The sequence below is a fragment of the Acinonyx jubatus genome, chromosome B4 (genome assembly GCF_027475565.1).
Source record: "Acinonyx jubatus isolate Ajub_Pintada_27869175 chromosome B4, VMU_Ajub_asm_v1.0, whole genome shotgun sequence".
In the NCBI taxonomy this organism is placed as follows: domain Eukaryota; kingdom Metazoa; phylum Chordata; class Mammalia; order Carnivora; family Felidae; genus Acinonyx; species Acinonyx jubatus.
In genome coordinates, this window is record NC_069387.1 from 71,017,831 (window position 1) to 71,033,991 (window position 16,161).

Here is a 16,161-nt window from a genome sequence, read left to right on the forward strand (position 1 = left end):
AGCTTCTCCTTGAAGATTTAGCTTATAGTCACTCATCAGATGAAGCATTAGGAGCACCGTGTTAAAAGTATTTGATCTCGTGTCTGTTTTCCTCAGTGCAGCGTTTTTCTCCTGAATGAGGATTTTACCGGAATCTGGAAGCAAAAGTTGATTACATTATAGTCCGTACAGTCAGGTTGCTTATAATTAGCAGGAGGAGAAAGGGATAAATACACGAAGGCAATAAATATTGTAGGATCTCTGATACAAGTACCTGCAGAGTTCAGTAGGGCAGAAAGAAGGGTGCAGGTAGTCCTTCTGGGGGCAGGTGAATTAGGGTGGGGAGTTCATGAATGTGTTCATTCAAGAGGTGATGCTTAAGTGGCTGAATAATGTTTCCTGGGCAGAACACATGGGGACAGGTGTTCTAGGCAGGGTGTGGGAGAAACACAACATGATGACGAGTTGTGTTTGAGGTGGGTCACCATGGTGCTTGGCACCGTAGAAGCTCAAAAATATTCAAACTGAACGGTATGCCCCCTCCTAGTATCCAGTGATTCGGAAGTTTGTGAATCCCCAGAAGTTGGATACCATATTTTATGTTTATGTGCTTCTGAGAATTTTTCTGGAGAATTTCACCTGATTTTCCCAGACAGTTGCACGGCCAATGAAAGGTTTAAAAATGTTTGACAAATATTATAGCACAGGAAATAGGGGAAGTGAGGGGTGGAGGATAGAAAATGACGTGCAGATAAGCTGACTCATGCTGCAGCTGGTGGTCATGCCCCTGGCATCTACAGGGCAGTTACCTGCTGGAGCCACTGAGAGCCTGGTCATGCAGGCACTTCTTGTAATAGTCCCACACACTCTCTCCTCGCTCCTTTCACCAAGCAGGCTCATTCCTGTCTCTTCATTTGCTCCCACTGAGCCATTACAGTGTTCTCTCCCTGAGAGTCAAAGCAACTCTGCAGGGCAGGAAACATTATGGGGTTGAAAGACTGGGGAGAGAATGGAAGCACCATATGTTTTATTCTGAAAATAAAGTAAGGAGGTGAATATGTGAGAACAAGAAAGCAAATACAGTAACCAAAGCAATTTGGAGGAAATGGTATTAAATAGACTGCATTAAAAGACTGCAATGGCATTAACCCCCCAGAGACACTGTGGGTCAGCTCATTCATTCCTCAGAGCTGGCCAGTAAAGCGATGTGTGAATTATCCAACTCTTGGAATCCTCTTGGAATCCTTAGAATCCAACTCAGCAGATCCAGGGTCCTCCTTCTCTACCCCTCTGTGCAGCTATAATAATACCCTCTATTATACCTTTGTTCTAGAACTTATTGCACTGTGGTGGTGTAATTGTTGATACTCTTTTCTTGTATAAGGCATGACTGTCTTATGTTTGAATGCCCAGCATTTAGTGTTGGGCTCAGTTCATGTTTGTTAGAAGAATGAACTTGAGCTTTCTAGCCTGAAGGGAGTAGAGTTCATGGTTTAGCCTGCACACACCCATACACACAAACCCAAAAAGCTGAAGATTTCCATTATCCTTTGCCTAAGGAGGCCCTCAAGTAAAAGCGCTAATCAAGGAAGGGAGCAGATCTTTTGCAAAGACCGGGGCTGTTCTTTTGAAGGGAGGTATTTGGTGCAGTATTGAGTCTGATGCAATATCAAATGCCGTCAGCTTGCTAACCAGTTTTGGTCAGCACAGGCAAAGCAAAGGACAAAGGTTACTGGAGCAGACACAGCGGGCACTGTTGGTCACACTTGGATCTGCCTCAGGAGCACCCACACACCCTCATCTGTGGCCCAAAGTCAAGTAACCTTCAGAAGCATAATGATTATGTAGTTGTATTTTTCAAAGCTCAGCACTCCAGGCATGAAGCAGGCAGCTGGTTGCCTTGCATGATGCTCAGCTCTGTTCAGAGGCATTCAGAGGATCCCCAGCTAACAGGGTGTGTGGGGAGCTTGCGGAGGGCTCAGGGGAGTCACAGATGTGTTTAAAGGAATGGAAGATTTAAAAATTAGAATGTCAAAGAAGGAACTGAAGGGGCGCTTCATGGTCTCAGGCATATGAAGTACACAGAGAATAGTGATTAGTATTTTCCAATTACTGAGGAACAAAGAACAGGAAAATTGTTCTGAACTATATCATGAGGGCTTCTGAAACGATGGAGTGTATTTGAAGATTATTGAAAATATCTTGATATATTTCTATCATGTTACCTTTATTAGTTATAGATAGCTGGTCATTTTAGACATTCAATTCATTTACACTGTTGCTTTCCCAGATTAGACACTTGCTGTAAAGAAGGAAAGGAAAATAAACTAGGGGTACTGCCTGAGCATCTCCTGACAACAGGCTCTGGGTTTTCGAACATCTCTGATTTACAGACATCGTACCATTTTAATGCCTGAGGGGTAGGTATTACCATCCCCATTTATTTATGGGGAATCTGAAGCCAGGAGCATGCAAGGTGACAATCAGAGGTGGCAATCCTCAGTCTATGTTATATGGTACTTCAGTCCTAAGTCTGTGTGACTCCAAAGGCCTTGCTTCTAACTTGTCTGTGAGATACAATGAGTCTAGTTTTCCTGAGGCTGTCTGGATGCCTCATTCTCCATGAGGAGAGACCTGGCCTGTCCCAGGTCCTGAAAACCTTCGCCTCTGAGTATAACTGTGTGTTTGTTCCAGTTTGGCATTTACATGTCCAAAACAAGCGTCTATTGCCATTTCTCAGCCTAGGCAAAGGATACTTATGGAGTAGCAAATCTGTAGTGCATGTTTTCTGGCATAGCAAAAAGAAAAAGAAGAAAAATAAATCTAATAAATATCAAATAAATAAATCTAATAAATATCAAATAAATCTAATAAATATCAATAAATCTAATCTAATAAATATCAAATTTTGCCTCCACTGGCATGCCTGTGGATGATCTCCACCGTGAAGGCAAGCAGAGGTGGTATGTGGTATGTAAGTACATCAAGGATCTTAGCAAGGTGAATGATTCCCATGTACGTTGAGTTTGCTGGTGAGCAAACCTTCCTATCCCTGACGCTTGCTGTCCATATCTTTTTCTGATTGTATGCATTATACATGGGCATTTGTGGATATTTTGGAAAACACGGAAAATTTTAAATAAAGCAAAAATCCACCCCCCTAGTGCAACCACCCTAGGATAAACCAAACATGAGTACCTGAGTATGCTACTTTCTAGCCTTTTAGAAACACAGATGTAATTTCATGTCGTTTAGACCTAGGGTACCCCACCTTTTCATTTAACTTGCCTCATAAGCATTCCCTAATTATTTTATTTTTCATCATGGTAAAATATACATAACGTGATATTGGCCATTTTATCCATCTTCGAATGTGTAATTCAGGAATATTAGATAGTCACTGTTCTGTGTAACCATCCTTGCTTTGCATCTCCACAGCTTTTTTTTATCCTTGGTATTCTCTATATTTAAAAATGCTTCACAAACCACACTTAAAACTGCATAATATCCAGCCATAGATAACTTACTTGAAAGCATTTACTACCAAACTTTCAACAGATGCTGATTTTTGTGCTCACTATGATGTAGACGTTATGGCTAAGGTAGTGAAGCAAATGTGGTTTTTGCCTTCTTCTTGGACCTTAAGCCTGGTGAAGGAAGTAGCCAGAAGTGGGCAGTTGGAGTCCTGCACAGGGTGAGCGTGGGGGCCGGGGGTGCAAATGGGAAGAGAGCCCCTAACTTAGGTATAATTTACACAATCTTTCCTTGATTATTGTAGATCTAGTGTGTAGCAGATTTTTTTTAGCTGTTATAAGTAATATTGTGAGATATTTGTAGGTGTAAATATTTGTTCACATTCAGATTATTTTATGAACGTTTTGAAAAGTGGAATTACTGAACTACTTACTACAACAGCAAAGTAAGAGGTATTCTTTTGGAGCACTGGTTATTGTTAACCCAAACTTCACCATTCTAAAGGTTGGGAGCTGCCACCAAGCATTTCCCTTGCCTGTTCCATCTTGTGAGCTCTACTGACCTTTTTAAATAAATGTATGTCTGACTTGTAGGATTATGTGAAGAGTTGGGGCTGAGAACTGAGTATATCCAACTGGGAAGAGCTAAGGACAGGGGCAAAGGGAATATGGCTGAGGTTGACATTTAGTGTCACAGATGACATTTGAACTGTCCAGCTGGTTGACTCCCATCAAAGGCCTTGGTCTGACTCCTGCTTTAGGGCTGTGCTCTATGTGTGTGCTGACAGAGTTTGGCTTCCTTCTGTGAAATTAAGACTTGCAGACTTGAAGCTCATTGTGAAGTAAAAAGCCTATAAAAAAACAAAGTATCTGTTTATCATCTAAACAGAAATTTTTGGTCTATTATCAGCTGGAAGAGACTTTTGGATAGTATATAATCTTCCCTGTTCAGACCATAGATGAAGCTTCTGAGGTTTTGAAAACTTAAGAGACATTCTGAAGGAAACCAGTTGGGTAGATAGAGAAATCTCTCTTGAGTTCTCTTGTGGTTTACTCCATAACCTGCCCCATGTTATCTTAGCCTTTGTTCTTGTCCTTGGAGTTCTTCTCCTCTTTCTTTTAAATTCCTGATTTGGCTTTCTGCCATTTTCTTCCAAGATGCTGTTCATCTTCAGTGTTGCATACATATATGTGTTGGTTGATGTCTATCAATAGTCATCACGTTCTGCTGAAGTGTTTGCATGCCTTTTTCTGTGTTGGTCTTAGCCTACTAATTTGTTTGCCAACTGCCGTCTTCATCTTGGCCTAGGTGTTTATTGGAAAGTCCCTGTTGGCTCTGGCAAAAGTACCCAGTGATGTTTTATTTTGCTCCCTTTGTGTTAGCCCTTTTGAGTAATTTTGTAGGGTTTTGTTTTTTTTTTATTAATGTTAAGTAGTACAACTTCCGGTGATGTAGTAAATATGGAAACCTGGTCTGGGGCCAAAGAGTAAATAGTTTTTAAATAGATCATTAATATTGAGAATCAAAATAGTACACAGATCTCTGATGTATTTATTTTATGATGACCGATAGATAACAATTAAGTTGGTAAAGCTTTACCACAAATACACATCGTTATATACATGTGCGTATACTTTTTTATGTATAGTAAATCTTGTAAGGTCAAACTTACAAAAAAGTTAACATTGCTTTGTGTTTGACAAAGTGCCATTATCTTCAGTAGAGCTTCATATCTAATGACTCTAAATATAGGACCAGAGGCCGGCCCCCTGACAATAATTAAAAAAAAGAACTTGAAAAGCCAGAGCACCAAATTTGGGCTGAGGCTGTCAGCCCCAGTATGAAGTGATTATTATGTAGTTGGAAAATCCTGTAGCTTAGATCCTAAACAATTTCTCGTAATCCATAGCTCAAAATAATTCACAGAGTTATCAGGATCTTTCATTTTTGAGAGAAAGGAATGATTTCTCATTTATCTTAAGTCTTTTATGTTGGCAATTCCATCCTTAATTAAAAAGGTGTTGGCATTTTCATTATGAAAATGATTTTCCTGGACTTATAGCTGAGTCCATTAATTTAGTGTTTCAAAACTGATTGGCATTAGCCTGTTAGTTACTTTTATATAAAAACAACTTAAAAATTCATTTTCGAGTGTCTTGATTTTAAAGACCACTCCAGACATCTGTTCCTCCTGGGTCTACTGGATCGATGTGTTAAGTTCTGGAGAACTAGGGAATAAATATAGCACACTCCACTTCCAAAAAAGATGACAGCCATTATCACTGTTTAAGGCACTTGAGGAGAGCCTAAGTAGACGCACCCTAGATGAATACCTTACACTTGTTCTCTCTCTCATTTTCTTCCATATCTTTCAGTGTAGAGAGATAAATGTAATAGCAATGATATTTCCTTAAATGCTTACTGTCAAGCCATGTGTTATGTCCTGTTAGCATTCATAACAGTCCTATGAAGATAGGTAGTATGATGCCCATTTCACACATTGGGAGGCTGAGACTCCCCAAGAGGTCACCTGATTAACCCCCTGACACCTCTTGATTGATCGATCCTTGTCATTCCCCTACCACCTCTGTTCCCTTCTGCACATCACTGCTGGTCCCATCTGTGTTCTTTATAACATTCTCCTCCAGACACACCTTCTAAGAGTCCACACTGCATAGGGATAAAGCCCAGATTTCAACATGTGTACGGGTTGACCCCGACTTCTTTGACTTTATACCCCACAGCCTCCTTACAAGAATCTGCACTAGATTCTTACACAAAGGTGTACTTTCCCAGCTGTTTCTCCTGCAAATGGCTATTATTTGCCAGACACTCCGTTAGGATCGTAGGTAAAGTTCTTACCTTCAAAACTTTAGACTAGTAGCAAGATAGATGTGCACATACATCACTTCTCCTTAACTTTTATGTATCTAATCCCAGATTGGCTTACAGCATTTGCCCTTGGTGAAAGTTTCCCGTACCATTCAAGGCAAAAGTTGATTCCACCTTTCTCTGAATGAAGCCTGAACTGACTGTACCAAATATTTATCTTCAAGTTTTAATCTTATTTTCATGTGCCTGGATCTTAGCCCACTTCTCGGTTATAGACTCTATAGGCAAAGTCTGTGATTTTAATATATCTTTGATTTTTAAATTATATTTTTAAAGAAAAGATTAATTTGTAAAAAATCTATAAAATGTCATAAAGAAATTTCAGCATTGGGCCACCATATTTTTAATATATTGCATGATGGTCTGAGACCACATGTGTTAAAGTATAAAAAATTAGGTTGGCACACAAAAGTGGCATGTCATTTGTTTTTCTGGATGTTTTAAAAAAAACCTCTGGCATCAAGGTTTTTTTTTTTTTTAATTTTTTTAATTGAATTAATAATATTACTGTGATACCTTCCTTTTCACTAGTTATCAGCACAGGAAGAAAGCCTTTTGAACATGAACCAGGCCTTTAAAAGACGCTAATAAATCTCTTGAGTGCTAGTCCTTCAAGTTATGGGACTTGTTAAAAATACCATAAATGGTAAGTGAATGAGCAAATGGGAGTCCTGACTAGGGAGTTTGGAAACCTGTTCTATTCCTGACACAAGCCACTTAAAGGGGGGTGTCTCTGATGTCAGAGGCACAGTGAGCCCCGATGTCTTTGTCCGCTATGATGCATGCCAAAGGATGCATCATAGCAGACATTGTGGGTTTTTGACACATTAAATACTTTTATGGGTGCCTCTCCCCATGTTGTGCTAATTGAACTTCATTCATCTGTTGGTTTATAGATAAATTTATTTTCTCATAGTTCTGGAGGGTGGAAGTCCAAGGTCAAAGTGTTGGCACATTTGTTTTCTTCTGAGGCTTCTCTCCTTGGCTTGCAGCTGCCACCTTCTCGCTGTGTCCTCATATGGTCTTTTCTCTATGTGTGCATATCTTTGCGTGTGGGGTCTTTCTGTCTGGATCTTCTCTTTAAAGCCAGTCAGCTTGGATCAGGGATCACTCAAATGGCCTCATTTTAACTTCATCACCTCTTTAAGGTACATACAGTTATATTCTGTGTATGGGGAGTTAAGGCTTCAGCATTTTGAGGATTTTGAGGAGGCACAATTTAGCACATAACATCTATTTAAAATAACCTTCATTTATTTTATATAGAGACTAGTAAAAAGAAGAAACCAAAAATAGCCTTCTACCTAGTTAGTGCCTATTGTTAAAGAGGGAGGGTAAGAACATGAAAAGATAATTCAAACTGTATTCAAGGTTATAAAAGGAAATTGAATGCTCTCCTAGTCCCTTCCTTCCACACTAAGGCAACCTCTTTAAATATATTTACACAAATGTTTACTATGCGGAGTCCAGGTACATTTTTTCTCTGATCTTAATGTATCACACAAAACACAGATCTCTTGGTATCTACACACGCTCTGTATGACTACATTGTATTCCATTGTATATGTCCTGTATTTTAATGTAACTAGTGACCATTTAATGGGCATTTGTTTCTAGGTACCTTCCCCAACCCTTGCCTCCATTACAAATAATGGATTTGGATTCCTTTTAAATACACATTACGGAGAGAAGAGGGATGAGCTACCTAATAAAAACAACTGGCATTCGGTTTGGGAAAAGGCAGCCTTTTTTTTCACCTTCCTGTTTATTGGCCCTTATTAGTTGCTGTGAAAGGTATTTCAGTCTTTCTTACCCTCCAGCCCCTGACCATATGCCACAACGTCCTTCCTGAATAATGTGGAAGGAGGGGCTTCCCCTGGCAGCATTAGGTCATATCACGCCGCTGTCCTTCCTCCTACGGAAGAAAGGTCTATCTGAATCATGAACAGGCAGAAACTATTTTTAGTTAAGTAGAACAGTTTTTCTTGTAAGAATTGCTGTTTCCGTGCCCACGATGGCACATGAATCCTTTCTGGCTGCTTCTACCCTTTGGAGAGGGGCCAGCTTTCTAATGGAATGTAAGCAGTCTTACTGCTAATCAAGATTTACAGCTGAGACTGAGATGCCCGGCCGCTCATTGGATTTGCAGACCCTCTAAGCTAGCAGCGGCGACTCTGAGACGAAGTGCAGTGCAGGGGCCACCCGTCCTGTTCTCCAGGCCCTCCCTCCATCCTCAGGCCCGGCCTCTCAGCCACGGGTATCATCTGGCATTATTTTGTAAGCTGTGCCACGGTGCAGATGTTCTTTGCTGAAGAATTACTTTCATTTCTGACTCATTTCAGGAAATGAGGCAGTCTATCAGAGGTGTTCTTCATTTTCAGACCCATGGAGAATTCATTTTCTCCTGGGATTTCTAACCACATGTGGGCAGTGCTTTATTTACCCAGATGTGAGAAATAACAGTAATGAACAGCCCTCTTCCAAAGCAGGCCTTCCTTCCCGGCAGAATCCAATGTGAAGACCCACAGGAGCTTATGCTCTTATTAATGTAAATATTTCTGAGGTTTTGGTTTTGTGTGATGCTTGTGGACATGCTGTGTGTATGGGCTTCGGTGCAAGAAAAATATAATTTAGCAACAGAGTTAAAAGGTAGTCTGGAGTGTTTCTAATTACTGTTTGTTTAGTTCACCATTGCCCTAATAAGTGGATTTAAGTAACCTTGGGGGTAGGGAATGTAATGTTCATATTCTAGTCAGCCATGCAAATCAAATTCTAACTCAGTATTGCAGAGAACACGCCGTGGAGTCATTTTATATGTATTCCACTGAATTTTAAATTTAGAACTGAGAGCATTTTGGAATGGGCATTTTCTACCTGTCCTGCATCAGCACGAATTGTGTACAGGTCCAAAATCAACTCTACTGTGTGCTACAACCTTATTAAAATTTTTTTTTCAACGTTTATTTATCTTTGGGAGAGAGAAAGAGAGAGAGAGAATGAATGAATGAATGAATGAATGAATGAGCAGGGGAGGAGCAGAGAGAGAGGGAAACATAGAATCTGAAGCAGGCTCCAGGCTCTGAGCTGTCAGCACAGAGCCCGACATGGGGCTCGAACCCACAAACTGTGAGATCATGACCTGAGCTGAAGTCAGATGCTTAACCGACTGAGCCATTGAGGCATCCCACTACAACGCCATTTAAAATCCATCAGTGGTCTTTGACATTCAGTTCTCTTTTTAATTTGAAATAAAAGAGAGGGAGAGACTTTAAAGTTTCTCTTTCTTTTTTTTCCCCATCCTTCAGTGGCTGTAATAGGAAATGGAAGTATTAAGGGGACCTAGAGCAGTGGTTCTGTCAACCTTGGCTGCACCTTGGAATCAGCCTGGGAACTTTAAAAACTACAGATGCCTGGGTCCCACCCGCAGAGATTCTGGGTTAACTGTTTGGCATGCAACCTGCCTTGGGATTTTTCAAAAGCTCCCCAGTGGATGTTATTGTGCTCTAGATGCTGAGAACCACAGACATGAGAGACCTCTCATCCAGGGGTTCCCAGCCCTGGCTGCAGACTAGCATCACCTGGAAGGCTGTTGAAAGAAACACAGATGCCCCCCAGTTGAAACCACATTTCTAGAGGAGGGAGCCAGTATTGCTAGAAAGCCCCCAGATGATTCTGAGGCACAGCAAGGGTTAAGGCAAGCTGACATAATCTAACCATCGCTTATCACAGGTGAGAAAAACATGGTCGTATCCCAGTTGTTGCAGGAGCAAGTTTGGGACTCAGGTCTGACCCTCCAACTGGTCTCTGCTGCTCGACACCACCCCCTGGTATTTGTCCGTTGTATTTATTGATGCTTCCTCATCCTTCAGGTGATGTTCCTGCCTCCAGGAGGCCTTTTCTGACTCCTCATACTCTCCACTCATCCAGTCGGGGTAAGATGCCCTTCTTTTATATTTGAACAGCGCCTCGAGCTCTCCTCTAAGACTGTCAACTCTGGGATGACAGGAGTCGTCCTTTCTGTAACATGCTGGCAAGGTGTAGGCTCCCAGATAATTTGTTGAGTCGAGGTTCCCTGATTCTTTATTTTTCAGTTAGTCCACATGGACTGCTAACAAGAATCCATTTCTGTATGTTAGCTTCTGAAAATGGCTTCTGAAAGCAAAAGTCATTTATTTTTCTAGGGCCCACTGTCCTGTGGGTCAAGATCTCATACACAAGGACTCCCTATCCCTACCTTCCAGAACAGAGGTTTTGGAGAAAAAAGAATTCACGGGGCTTTTGATAACAATGAAAATAAAATTTCAGTGACCTCACAAGTTGTTACTTAAAACATCTGGGGACTTTTGGATAACGTACTTATGAGTGTGTATGGCATCAGTGGAAGGGAGTATGTGGCATTTATTTTAAGACAAAAAGTTGTATGAGGAAAATAATGCTATTTCATGGAAATATGTTTTAGGGATTAAATTATGTCCTTTATCATACTGCATATAAAACTCTGAGAAGCCACATTCTGTTAGCATAGCTGAATTAAATCCTTTGGCTTCTCTGGATTCATACATTAAATTCTTTTCAGTTGATTTAAAAAAAAACTGTCTTCTGTCATCCCACTTTACTTAAGGTCATGCTTGGTCAGTGTCTTATTTTTATTTGAAAAACATTTCCAGGTTTGCAGTATTTGTGTTTATTCTTGTAGCTGTACCAGAGATTTGTCTCAGAAAGCAGATTGCAGGCCAGGAGGCTGCACACAGGAGTAACGGAGAATTTGAGGCTTATGTGGAGAATTTGAAGCTTTTGGAGCCTAGACTATAAACTGGACTGAGTTATAGGGTAAATGTGAAAATGATGTTAAGACGTTGCAGCCAGGAGAGAATGATGGGAGTGTGTGGGCTCGTTCTGAAGTCTTAGACTTCTAGGCTACTGCTTTATCCACTCAGGTCATGATCTCATGGTTTTGTGGGTTTGAGCCCCATGTCAGGCTCCGTGCTGACAGTGCAGAGCCTGCATGGGATTCTCTGTCTCCCTTTCTCTCTACCCCCCCCCCCCCCCATTCACAATGTCTCTCTCTCAAAATAAATAAATAAATAAAAAACTTAAGAAAAAGGAAAGTGGCAGTGTGGCAGCAGGTAAGTGAAGCCACCATATAGTCGGGAATCTTCCTTAAACAAATATTCTTAAAAATTTCAGGAAAAAGCTAAGTCATTTAGCTGGAGGGAAATGTAAAATGCTTTTATATTAAAATATTTTTGATTATACTGTGGAATATAAAGTGCAACCTTTTGCATGACTTTTTTTTTAAAGGTGAAATATGAAATTTTAGAGAAGCACTTTTGTCCAGTCTCTCCTTTGCTGCTATTTGGGTGGAAAATGAATAGACTGATACAACTTTGCTAAGGAACCAGCCTCTATCATGCTAATTTCAGAGGCTCAGCAGTATACTGTGGAAGAGAAGGGGAATGGGGGAGAGGAGATTTATTAAACACATAAGACACAGTGTTCAGTGTTTCAACCATGTTGTGTCATCAAATCTTTAGGACTACCCTGCAAATTAGGACTTAATTCACACCAGCTTTTATGTGCGAGGACATATATATGCACCTGTCCACTACGGAGCAGAGCCAGAATTTAAATCCAGGTCTGTCTGATTCCAGAGTCCCTGTAATTTTCTTACTAACAGGACCTCTTAGTCATGAGAGTGGAAAAGTCTCCAGAGGACAGTATTTACTGGTAGAAGTGGGCTGACTTTCAGCTTCCTTTACAGTTGTTATTGAACATTAATAGGTTAACACTTATAAGCTTCTGTGACATGGTTAAAAGCACTGCTTCATAATGTTCTATAAAGTTCTGACTTTAAAACGGCATGCCGTTGTTGCAGTGGTGTAGAGTTCAGGCGTATTCATCGCCATGATTTGAAGAGGGGAAAGGAATAGTCAGCAATGACCATTTTTGGTCCAAACACAGGTAGAATTTTGTAAATTCATCTCTCAGATGTCACGCATTTGACTTGAGGGAGGCAGCAAAGCAAAATGGTTGATAGTTTGCACTTTGCCATGTGATTCCTGGGTTTGAGAGACCTGGCGCTGTTGCCTACTAGCTGTGTGATCTTGGACAAGTCACCTAACCCCTTGGTGCCTTAGTTTCGTCATCAAAAAGGCAGGGATAATAATAACTTGATTAAACTTGCTGTTTTGAGAATTAAATAACATAAGGCATATAAAGAGCTTGGAACATTGTGTGAGAGAAAGTAAGTGCTCAGTAGATGTTTAGCTATTCTCAGTGGACAGAAGCTAGATGCTACATGACCCAGCAACCCCACTGCTAGGTATTGACTTGAGAAATGAAAACCCGTGTCCACAAAAGACCCTCTAGTGAAAGTTTATAGAAGTTTTATTCATAATTAGCAAAACGTGGAAATAAATGTCCACCAGCTGGCAAATGGATAGGCTATGGTACATCCACACAATGGAATAGTGTTCAGTAGCAAAAAGGAACAGATTACTGATCCAGGCCAACAACATGGATAAATCTCAAAAGTGTTCTGCTTAGTGAAAGAAGCCAGATAGAAGAGGCTGTGTATGATTTGATTCCGTGTATATGACATTCTGAAAAGACAAAACTGTAGGGAGACATCGGATGGTTGCTTGCCAAGGACCAGAAGCAAGCAGAGAAGATTGAGTGTGGAGGGGCAAGGGAAGGCTCTTTGGGGTGATGGAAATACTCTGTATCTTAATTGTCCTGGAGGTTACATGACTACACATTAGTCAAAACGCATCAGACTTAGGGTAAATTTTTTTCCCGTGTATAATAAGTTAAACCTTAGTAAACCTGATTAATAATAATAATAAAAAAAAAGTCAGGTGCTGCATCACATGACAAATAGTGGGAGAAAAGGGATTTAGAAACAGTAATCGGAAGTGGCAGAAACTGAAGATATTTTGCAGTTTCAAGGACTATGGACGATGGGTGGAATGATTTCATTAATTTTTCTCTCACAGGCTGTGAGTTAGAAAAATATAGAAACCTGTGGAATGGTCCTGTCCTATCCAAGCACACCTGATTCTCTTTGCTGTGCGCAGTGGTCTGCTACCCCATTTCTTTTAAGCCTACCGACGAGAGCTGCTTGTATTTCTCAGGCCTGGGGATCTCCTGGGTTGCTTCCCAGGAGAATCCTGAAGGAGGGAGGGCTAGCTGTGTGACGAGGCATTCATGGAAACAGAGCATTGGTGTTCTAGATGAACTGAGGGTTACCATTCCAGTTTATTAAGTAGTCTGAGTGCATTTATGGATAAGATATGTTATCTCAGCACATTGTTCATTCATCATGAGTCATGGAGGCCTTGGCCCTTGATCACGGAGCTCATGCTTATCGTTAGCAGCACTGGGCACAGCTGACCACTCCCTCCTTCCTGAAATTCTTTCTGTGCATGGCTTCTGTGGTGCTGCTCCATTTTGATTCCGCTTGCAACCGCGCTTGTCTTTTCTGTCCCCCCTGCTGGATCCTTCTCTTCCTAGTCCTGGCCTCTAAACGATGGAGTGCCAACAGCTTTGTGCTCTGGCCGCTTCCCATCTCAGCTCACTACTTAGGTGATAGTCATTTCCATCTATTTGGTGATGACTTCCATATCTGCCTCCTTGATCTCTGTCTCTCCCTGACTTTTCAGCTGCTTGCTTTACCTCTCCACTTGGCTATACTCTTGCAAACATGGCATCTCCAAAACCAACTTCTGGTTTGTTTTCTAAACCTACACTTCTTCCTCTTTTCATCATCTCGGCAGTGACTTCACCCAGTTGCTCAATCCCTCAAACCTAAAGTCTTCCTGGATCGCTGCCTTTCCTTCACACCTCATGTCGGACCCATTAGCATCTATCCCAAGCCCAAGCACTCCTCATCTCCCAACTCGTACCTGAGTCTAAACCCAGGCCTTCACCATGTCTTGCTGGGACTTTGAATCACTTCCTCAGCCCTCTTCCTGCCTCTATTCATTACCTTATGGTCTGAGTTCACACAACAGCCATGGGGATTCTTCTGTATTATACTTTTATACTAGGTGCAGTGGCTTCTCTACAAACAGTATGAAGTGCAGGCTCCTAACCATGTACCATAAGACCCCCGCCACCTCCTTGTCCCCATGTCTTCTTGCTATGCCTGTCTCTCATGGTGCTCCAGCTACACCGGCCCCTCACTGTCCCTCGATGTGTCCCCCTCCTTCCCGGAATGCTCTTCTCATCCTCCTCTCCACCTGCTCTCACCTCCCAACCCTTTTCTGTCTAGGATTCTTGCTCTTGGGGCTTCATTCAGTTCTCCTTCAGATGCCACCCCTTAGAGCTCGCTGTCCTCCCTTACTCATCGATCCCAAATAGCACTGTTAACTCTCTGTTCCCTTCACGTGCTTTATTTGACTTCAGAGCATTTATCTCTACCTGAAATTAACTTTGTGTGTTTTGTTTATTGCCTCTGTCCCCCAGTAGGTCATAAGCTGCATAGGAACACTGTTGTGGTGCTCAATAAGTGTCTTTTGAATGACTGAAGGAATAAGTGAATTAATGCTCAGATACACCTATATTAAAAATTAAAGAACCTTCCTCAACCCTAATATCCCTCTCCCTCTCTCACCCCATTTCTCTATCTTTGTTAAGGGAGAATCCCTAAATGTTGTGTAGGTATACTACCCATTTCCTCTTCACTCTGCTGCGATCTGGGGTCTTTTCCCTTCACTCTGGTGAAATTTCTCAGGGTCATTCAAGCTGTATGTGTTGCTGCTTCTAGTAGATACATTCCTATCCTGTCTTACATTTAGTTTTTTTTTTTTTAGTTTATTTATTTATTTTGAGAGAGACAGAGATGGCACGAGCAGGGGGAGGGGCAGAGAGAGAGGGTGAGAGAGAACCCCAAGCAGGCTCCATGCTGCCAGCGCAGAGCCTGATGTGGGGCTCGAACTCATGAACCAGGAGATCATGACCTGAACTGAAACCAAGAGTTGGACGCTTAACCAACTGAACCACCCAGGTGCCCCTTACGTTTAGTTTTATTATGGAACATCAGTTTCCTGAAAAGGGACTTTTTCTGTGTTGTTACTTGTTAATGTCTTCTGCATCTCGCACAATGCCTGGCACATAATAGGTGCCAGAAGTGGCGTTCTTGTGTTTCTACGTGTCGTGTCCTGTTGTGAGATGTTTGACATGAGTCCTCACTTCCAGTTTTTGTAAATGGAAAAAAAAAATTTTTTTTACTTTTGGCAAAGTGTTGTATATAATTATTTTTTAAAAGTTTAAGTAGACAAGTGAATAATACAAGATTTGTTGTGAAAAAGAGCATGTTCTCCTCCAGTTTTTGTACCTGAGAGGCAAGTATTTTTAACTTTAGCTGATTATGTTAACAATCACTTCTATATCTTTAATTAACATAAATTAACGTTTCAGTGGTTATCTACTGATGAAAAAGTTTAGCCCGGGTTCATCTACCCCTGCTCCTCTCCCCTCTCATGCAAATTTCCCAACCCCCATCCTCCCAATATTGTAATTGTATTGTAATTTTGGTAAGATCAATATGCAGCATTTACTTTGTTAGAACTATGTCGTACTTTCCACAGAGGAGCCCTGGAATGTAGTTTGATTACTTTTCCTCACAAAACTACACAGTGAATACTGTACTGACTTTTTTTTTTTTAATCTCTTCATTTTGGATGTACTTAGGAATATTCAACCTGAGACTCTACCCCAGTTGTAAATCTCTCAGTCGACCACATAGTGAATGCACCAAGTTCATCTGTTTGGAGTCAGTTCCTCTCAGACCCTTCTGATCTGGTCTCTGTCTAG

General features: G+C 41.2%; 1 protein-coding gene across 2 annotated transcripts in view; it reads left to right on the top strand.

Moving 5' to 3' along the window:
* Positions 1-16,161, top strand: part of ANO6 (anoctamin 6) — a 194,512-nt gene that overhangs the window by 36,570 nt on the left and 141,781 nt on the right. The window contains exon 2 of one of the 2 annotated variants that reach the window (XM_027035950.2): positions 10,215-10,277. The exons of the other annotated variant lie outside the window; for it this stretch is intronic. Coding sequence (XP_026891751.1) covers positions 10,215-10,277 — 63 coding nt within the window. The remainder of the gene's footprint in view (positions 1-10,214; positions 10,278-16,161) is intronic. 2 annotated transcript variants of the gene reach the window in all.